We start from the raw sequence: 9525 nt of genomic DNA on the forward strand, positions 1-9525 counted from the left end.
TCAGGTAAAATATTTAATATGGGACTTTTAGTTGTAACCGACTATGTTCTACATTGTATTCATACTTTTACTTAGTATGTTTTGATTGATTGAAAATTAACAGTTTTCAAAAACAAGGCACTGTGGCACAAGATTTATACAAAATAATGCTAAGGATAACCCAGATAAGCCCTCAGGGCTTGTTTCCATTGAGGTCCTGTGTATTCAATTCATCGAGACATTTAAAGACAAACAATAATATACAATAATATGAAGAAAAAAACCACATCATATATACGAGTAGTAATAAGAAAGAAACAGTTGAGTGGAGACTTTACTAGAGTATTTCCAATTTTCAGTACTTATACTTCTACTCCACTACATCTCAGAGGCAAATATTATACTTCTACTCCACTACATCTCAGAGGCAAATATTATACTTCTACTCCACTACATCTCAGAGGCAAATATTATACTTTTACTCCAGCAGTGGCGTGCACAGACATTTTGAGGGGCAGGTGCTCAAGTAAAAAAAAAGGGCACCTTGCACGGCGCGCGGAACCGCCGGCTACCTCTTTGCCAAGCCGATCTACAAGCCCACAACGCCTCGCAGCGCGAGGCGTTGTGAGCTTGTAGATCGGCTATTTTTGGCTAAAGTTCTCCTCAGAAAAGGGATGCAAGGTTTCGAGTGGTTATGGTAAAAAGAAAAATCATATCACATAAAGATTTGGCCGACCCCCTGTAGTAACTCTGAGGACCCCCTGTTGAAGACCCCTGCTGTAAACTAAAAAAAAAAAAAAAAAAAAAAGGTTTTTTTTTCAAAAGGGCACTTCTGGTCAAGAGGGCAAAGGGCAGTTGCTCTAGCACCACCTAGAATCTATCTGTGCACGTCCCTGTACTCCAGTACAATTATTTGTGCGGCCCTCACATAACGGATGGCCTCACAGGTAATTGGAAAATTGGCATCTTGTCAGGGAGACGTGCTGGATGTTACCGTCCCCACTCCATGAGAGACAGATTTATTTACCACCCAGCGGCCATCACAACCACAAGTATCCTGAATTCATGGGGGGGAGGGGGAGGAGGGGAGAGAAAAGTGAGACATTTTTCTCCGCGGGGGGGGGGGGGGGGGGTGGGGGTATATCACCAGAGGTCCTGAAAGCGCGACAAGGTTCTTGTTAGGAAGAGGATGAAATATAGACCCGTTCCTGTTGTGTGAGGATGATTTACTGACGCATGTTGTTTCTGAACGGCAGAGTGCCCGCGCTATGAGCTTGTAGATCTGCTATTTTTGAAAAATCGTAAAAAAAAAATACAAATCTTTGAATATATATATTTATTTTTAAAGCGAACATTTGTAACTCAAATCTTTGCTTCTGGGGGCTCCTTGGAACAAAATATTTGACAAATGTTCGCTTTTAAAATATATCTATTTAAAGATTTGCACAAATCTTCACGATTTAAAAAAATAAATGAGTGCCGCGCTATGAGCTTGTAGATCTGCTATTTTTGAATATCCCAAATAATCTAAAAATGACACAGATTGTTCCCGGGTCAACTACTGTACATGTAGTTAACTCGGTACACTGCGTTGTCCTGTGTTGTGTTTTTTCATTTTCCCCCTTTTTCTTACCCCTTTGTCTCCGCAATGTAGTCGTCATGCCAATTCATTCCTCCCCTCACACATTTCTGTGTGTTGTCGCTGCTGTTGTATGCTACTGACTCACCTGCCAGTGAGGAGCCCTGACCGGGAGGACATAGAGCCTCCTTCATCCTACTCCTCCCGCCCAACACTCCCTGCTGACAGGCTCCGCCCCCAGCCCATAGGAATACATGCATAAACACTGAAATTGTTTAGTGTTGTAAAAACAAGTTTTTTTCTATAAAGTCGCATATAAATATTGGTAGTTTGCGGGCTGTGTTTTTTAGAGCGTTTTTTTCTAAAGTGTGTGTGCAAGCGGTAACTCTTGTCCTCTTCATTAAGATTTAAGTGGTTTAAAAGTCGACTTTTAGACAGTCAGACAGATGTACTTAATTCTTCATTGTAACTTGAGCCTTTGTTCTCAGAAGGGAACTGTTTTTTGGGGGGTTTGGGCATTTAGTTTAACAGTGTCTTGAGTGTCTGACACATTTCATTATTTCCATCATTGTTTCAGTGAAAAGAAGTGAATAATGTTAATTTGTCCATCAAGTCTGATAATAAACGAGTCCATTAGTCACACAGTTCATCGCCGGAGACGCGCCATGAAGCTCTTTCAATACGAGTTTCTCCCTATTGTCTTAACTCATTCAGACCTGAGGTCCATTCTAAAAATATCTTCTAAATCCTAACAGTTTTCTGAAAAACGTATCTTTCCATATCAGTGATTCTCAAACTTGTTCTTGTCAAGGACCCCCAAAATGATATGTATTTGGCCGCGGACCCTCATCTCAAAACATTTTGTTCCAGGGACCCCCAGAAGCAAAGATTTGAGTTAAAAATGTCCTTACAGTGTAACTTTAGAAAGTTGCAGGTACCCTGTATACACTTATACTGTAGGTTAGTTTGTTTACTGTTGAATGGGACCTCCTAAAATAATTTGGGGACCCCCCTGGGACCGCCAGTTTGGGAACCATTGCAGTAGATCAATCGACTGCATCTCATGGAATGTAACCTCATCAAATATTCTTTTCTGGTGAACTTCTCCTTTAAATTTCAAGCCGGTATCCCAGTCATAATGACATTACTGATGTCACGTGTTCTGGTTGTTTCCTTGTGGTTCCAGGAGGACGAGGAGGAGGATGAGGAGGAGCGTCAGCGGGAGGATGAGGAGTGTCAGCGGGAGGATGAGGAGTATCAGCAGGGGGATGAGGAGCGTCAACGGGAGGATGAGGACGATGACGACGATGTTAAAGAGGAGACTCTGGAAGAGGAGGAGGAGGAGGAGGAGGAGGAGCCTATTCCCAACTGAGTCACATGACGTATCGTGAGCAATGCTAATCCAACACCACTAGGTGGCGGTGTTGAGACTCTGGGGCTGCTGGGTTTCATTCTATTCAGAAGAAGAGCACATGTTAAAGGGGAATGGAACTCCAAAATGGCTGATTTTGTAGTTTAGTTTTTTTTTTCCACTTCAGGTTAAAAAGTACAGCAGGGTAAAAATATCATAACGTGCATAACTGACCGTATAGCAGTATACAGTCAGCTGCATAAGGCTGACCTTATAGTAACACCAGGGGTCTTCAACAGGGGGTCCGGGACCCCTAGGGGGTCCTCAGAGTTACTACAGGGGGTCGGCCAAAATTGTTGTGTTATGATTATAATTTGTTTTACTTTAACCACTTGAACCCTAACATCCCTTTTCTGTGGAGAACTTGAGCCAAAAAAATAGCCGATCTACAAGCTCACAACGCCTCGCGCTGCGAGGCGTTGTGAGCTTGTAGATCGGCTATTTTTTTGGCAAAGAGGCGTAGAGGGGAAAAAAGAGCAGACCAAGTGAACAAAAAAAAGTTTAATCTGAAACACAATTTTATACGATATAGAGGAGGGGGGTCCCTGCTTCATCTCTCTCTCGGCTAGGGGGTCCTTGGTCTGAAAACCTTGAAGACCCCTGTATTACACAGTGATGTAAGTAACACAGCTGCATCTAATTAGGTGTGTCAATACTGTCGATCATGCTCGCTCATTGGCCCTTGGCTCTGGACACAACTATAAAAAAATAACACACTCATTATTCATGTGTTTGGTGGAGCCGTGTTGTTTACTAGCTACCCTTGTTATACGTCTTTAATCTGCTGTAGTTTTTGACCTGAACAGGAAAAACAAACTATACCAAATCAGCCTATAGGGGGGTTTAAAATCCCCTTTAACTTTTTTCTACTGGTGAACCTTTTCTTCACTGTGGTGACGTTTCTACTCAGTCCACTTTCCCCTCATGTTATAATAACTTAGTAAAGCAGAGAAGCAGTTTATATTTTAGAGAAGAATGTATTTAAAAACAGAACAGTTGGTTGGTTCCGGCCGGCGGTCTTTTTTTAAGGGCAAATAAATGTATGTATTTTCTAAAGGAAAGAGCGCCCCTCTATGTCAAGCCTGTAAATAGTGATTTATAAACTGTTGGTATAACGATGATGTCTCCTTGGAAAGATTTCGCTGAAAAGAACCGAGCTACATGCTAACAACACGCTAACAACACGCTAACGAGTCCTAGGGCTCAAAGTGAAAAATATATATTTTTTTGCTTTTTTAATAATCAACTAAACAAATTAGTTTGATTAACCACTTCCACTTAAGCCCAATTGTATACTCTGTCATACATTGGTGTCACACAAAAAAAACATCTAGAAGTTTTCTGGTATTTTTGAATGAATTAAAAAAACGTGCCGCACCATGTGTTGTGTTAGCTTGTAGTTAGCTTGTCGTTAGCTGTTAGCTTGTCGTTAGCGACTGTTCTTTTCTGCGTGAAGTGACCACATTGACCCCAGTGACCTCTTCATGACATCATGGATGGTTCCAGAACCATCAGGGTCTTATATTTATACGTTCGGGGGGTCCGTCCAACAGGACCACTGTGCGTCCTTTTGCAGTCGGAGATAAAAGCACGTGCGGGGGGAACGTTTTGGTGGTCGGACGGACACACGTCTGACTGTTATGTGAATGTATGGGTCCGACCACGTTTGTCTTCCCCCGCGATATCTATTTTCATACACTAATGATGATCAGCATTCACGCCTTGTCAGTGTCATGTTTACAAGTTTGAGGAGGATCCTCCATCCCATACCCACCCCACCCCAAATTACACAAACACACACATACACACGTTTATATTACTATAATTGCGAGGACGTCAACATTTTAGGATGGCAATTTTATTAATGCAATTTATTAAAATGTTTTGGGGTTATTTCTAACCGTAAGCCTATAGCCGAAAAACAGCAGATCTACAAGCTCACAAGGCACACTGCGACGCGTTGTGAGCTTGTAGATTGGCACTTTTTCACTGCACAACACCAGCCCACAACTAATTATAAATAGGGCATAACCCAAAATATAACCTGAATTTTCTTTTCTCATATTCTTCTATACTTGTATCTGGTCCTCACAGTATAATAAAACAAACACTCACACACACACACACACACACACACACACACACACACACACACACACACACACACACACACACACACACACACACACACACACACACCCTATGGCCATCATACCATTAAGTCATTGGTTACATAATTGTTGCTGCATATTGGTCTGTCGTCGCCCAAATCCCCTTTCAGAACATCTCTTTGTTTTATGTTCAGCATATATTATATATTTTCAGTTTATTTTTGCTATATTTTGCTATATGTTACAGTATGTTAGTAACCTTGTGTCCATGAGATAACCAGTGAACGTTGTGATGTCCATATTTCTTCCGTTACATAGCGTTCGTTCGATCAGACTTTATTTATATCTCACAAGTCACACATCAAATGCAACATGAAACGTGGAAATGAGAAATAAGTCAGTTAAAGGCACAGTATGTAACTTTGCCCTGTGTTTACAAAACAAATACATGTGTTGTACCCATCATTTCCCTCTAATACATAATAAAACATGTTATATATTATAGAATGTATTATAATAAAATAACAGACAACAGTAAAAGTGCAAGTGGAAATAAACAACACTCGATAAAAGCCATCAATAGACTAAACAGATATCCTCTGGTCCTCTGGCAAGCCTCTCCACATTGTCTATTGTATTTGTATAGTATGTAACTTTACCCTGTAACAAAACAATAACTACACTACATGTTTTTACCCGACATGTCCCTCTATAGCAGCAGTTATCGACCTCTGGACTAGTGTGGTGGTGTTTAGCTGTGGAAACACACAGGAGTGGTGTGGTGTTTTCACTGTTTTGGTTGCCCCAAAAACATCTCGTCTACCAAAACAAACAGTGAAAACAGTGAGGACAGTATGTTTCTGTAGTGTTGTGTTCTAGGCTTTTTTTCCCGGAGGGATACATTTATCATTCCATGCACAACATGCGTGTGGTCGTGGAGATACGGTAGTGCGCTTTCAATGGCTGAAATGGTTAGTAGAGAGGGCTACACTTGCCGAATTGTTATGCAGGTCACCGTACAGTGTATAGCGTAACACGGTAGAACACACCACAGGTGAACACCACCACACTACTCCGGTGGCTGATGACAGCTGCTATAGAGGGAAATGACGCTGGTGTACAGGGAAATGATGCTGGTGTAGAGGGAACAGATGGGTAAAAGCCTTTGGGGTAACGTTTTAGGGTTCTCTTTGTCATTCCAGAAATGTACCTTTCCCTGTTTGACGGTCACACTGGTATATGAAAGAAACACTACGCTTGCCTTCACTTTATTTACACAAACACTACGTCTATCGCCTTTCATTTGTATAAGGAAACGTTACGAGGCTTTCAGGAAAACGTGTTTCGCTCAGAGTTTGTATTTAGATACTTTGTGAAATGTTAAAGGTTCGTTTATTTTTTTGGGGGTGTGATTTAAGCTGGATGGTTGTTTGGACATCTGCTATTTTAGTCCATGCAGCACCATCGTGCTATGAAGCCAAATGACATGCTGGTAGAGGTCTGGCTTGTGTCGTCACCTTGCCTACAAATAGTTTGCTTGTTGATTAGAAACTGATATCCAAACAATAGTCTCCTCTTTGACTCCTCTTTGGCATTGTACAGTGGAACTGCTCTCAAACACTGTTAGCACGTTAACAAATGCAAACTAAGTGGATTCGGTGGATATAAAACATTACAATTCCCGACACGGCATTTAATACCAACATGTCAACTTCCTGTTGATTTTGCTAGTAGAATTAGGAAGAGGGTCTGGACTGGAGTAGTCTCGCGTGGCCAGACTGTCGCCTCCCACAATGTTCAAATGTTTCCGCTCATACAGTCTGGGACTCAGAAGCTCTGATCATGATTAGAACATAAAGCGGCTGTGAAGCCTCCTACCCACTTCTGTTTCGTCTTCACAGTCACGCACATGTATCCTAATATAAATCAAAATCATTTAAGCACATATAGCTTGCTGGAGAAATGGAAATGAAAAAATAAAATGTAAAGATATTTTAAAAGACATTTTTTTGCGGAAATGCCAGCTTCCGTTACTTGGATTTCGGGAGGTGTAGTTCCAGACTCTATATAGCAATCAGAGATTGTGGAATAGTTGTCTGGCTACGCGAGACTAGGATTGGATCTGCAGATCCCGATACAGATTTTCAAACAGTAAATTGACAACAGAGCAACTGTTTTGAAGATATGGCACCAATATGTGGAGTTACATCATGGCAAGCTAACTACACAACCCAAACCAATACCAAAGGCTCATTCTGCTTTAAACATTAGGCTCTACCAAGGTTCAATGAATGGAAGCAACAATTTCCAAATCAGTATTGAATGTTAAAGTTGCCTCATGAATTAGCATTTCACCGCCCTGTGCCACCCTGTGCCACCCTGTGCCACCCTGTGCCACCGCCCATGCCCTGTGGACCTGGAACCAGGACATGTTCTATCTCCACATTGAGTTAATTGTCGTCGGGTCACAGAATTATCGTGTCACCTTAAAAAAGGCGATTTATCCTTTTAAGTGCCAATAAATCTGAATTGCAGAGATATACTATATTTCACGTGCCGCTTCTGTCATTGATGCTACACTGCTTTGTGTGTGAACTCAGCACTTCTGTGACTTGACATAATCACATTTTAGACCACATTTACATCACATGTCATAGAGCAGGGGTCTGAAAATACACGTGAACATGAATCCAATATGTATTGGGGGGTCCCTGCTTCATCTCTCTCTCAGCAAAGGGGTCCTTGGCCTGAAAAAAGACCCCTGTCATAAAGCTTTGTGTGAGAACAACCAAATAATAGGTAATGTTGGTGGAATGAGCCAGTTTCATCAATTAATGTATTTTATAAACTTAAAGGGGCTACACCATGAATTAAAAAAAAATATATTATATATAAATATTGCCCCCTAATACGTTGCAAACAGGTTGTAAGCCTAAAAAACATCCAGATATTTTTTCTCACAATCTGACCGTCTGTCATTCCAAGCTTTTTCAGCTGCAATACCAAAACGTCCTATTGGGCAGGGGGGAGCTACTGAGCAATTCTGTCTGGCCATCGTCAATGCAAAAGCTGTGCAAGTGACATCACTTGCACAGCCATTCTGAAATGGCCTGTTCAGACACGCCCATTCAGGAAATCCATGAAATGAGCATGAATGACTGAATGTTAAAAAAAAATATTTTTTTGGGTACAAGAGACACTGGGGAGCCCAAAAAATACTAAAAACCTAAAAAAAAATGAAATTCATGGTGTAGCCCCTTTAAGTGGGTTTTACGTTTTTGTTGATTTCCTATTTTCCCTTTTTGTAAAAAGGATAAAGCTTCTGATCTTCTGATAGTAAAGATCATTTTATCATCTTCAATGTTATAGTGTTACGTTTCCAATTTAGCAATTTTACTTTGTATCCTTTATCCTGTAGAATAGAGTAGGATAGAATACTTTATTGGCAGCAATTAGAAACACAATATCACCAATTAGCCCTCACATGTACAATGATGTTAGTCTTAGTGTATTGTTCATATTCTACATTATTATTATCATGTACAATCTCCTTTCACTGTCTCTGCTTCAAAAGCAACAACACAAAGACCAATGGTGTAAAGTGTACTCTGGTACTGTACTTATGTACAATGTTGAGGTACATTTACTTCTCTCGAGTATGCCCATGTTTTATGCTTCATTGTTTCTACTCCACTGCATCTCAGAGGCTATTGCTTTATTTTTACTCCACTGCAATCACAGTATTTGACAGCTTTAGTCACTATAGCTACTTTGCAGGGTTTGACACATTTTTAATAATGGGAGACCGGGAGTACTTTTACTTTGGTACTATTTAACCCCATTCAATCCTGGAACCCGTCTACAAATGTCTTCTAAATCCTAACCGGTTTCTGGAAAGCCGTATGTTGCTGTAATATCAGTCAGTGGTGCTCAAAACCTTTTCATGTCAAGGACCACCAAGAATTATATGTATCCGGCCGCCGACCCCCATCTGAAAACATTCAATTCCAGGGACCCCCTGCAAGAAGCAAAGAAATTAGTCAAAAATGTTGTTTAAAAAATATAAATGTATTCTAAGATTTACACAATTTTTTTCAAAAATAGCAGATCTACAAGCTCGTAGCGCGGCACTCGGTGCCGCGCTACGAGCTTGTAGATCTGCTATTTTTGAATAGCCCCAAACTATAAAATAATGTTTATAGCTCTAAAATCTAAAATGACACGGACGGATGTGTTCCCGGATTGGGTTATGTTTATTTAGATGCCAATACTTTTGCAATGTTTCTTTAAAGTGACGTTTTTTGACACAGGTCCTTTTTTTTTACTTGTAACAGTAGTATTTCTATATGGTCGGCATATTATCTGTGAAATACTGTAGTTAGTAAAATAGGTTTTCCATCCACTAGTGAAAGAGACTTATATAATATAATCCTACATTTATATCC

The 9525-nt window shown here is 40.6% G+C and overlaps 1 protein-coding gene across 2 annotated transcripts in view; it reads left to right on the forward strand.

Moving 5' to 3' along the window:
* phf14 (PHD finger protein 14) overlaps positions 1 to 3332 on the forward strand; it is a 167711-nt gene extending 164379 nt beyond the window's left edge. The window contains exon 20 of one of the 2 annotated variants that reach the window (XM_084081425.1): positions 2745 to 3332. In XM_084081425.1, the coding sequence (XP_083937551.1) occupies positions 2745 to 2930 (186 nt within the window). In that variant the 3' untranslated portion in view covers positions 2931 to 3332. The remainder of the gene's footprint in view (positions 1 to 2744) is intronic. The other variant, XM_084081426.1, reaches the window with a different exon arrangement.
* Positions 3333 to 9525: the final 6193 nt, after the last annotated feature.

This window comes from Gymnoscopelus microlampas (assembly GCF_963454915.1).
Source record: "Gymnoscopelus microlampas genome assembly, chromosome: 15".
Classification (NCBI taxonomy): domain Eukaryota; kingdom Metazoa; phylum Chordata; class Actinopteri; order Myctophiformes; family Myctophidae; genus Gymnoscopelus; species Gymnoscopelus microlampas.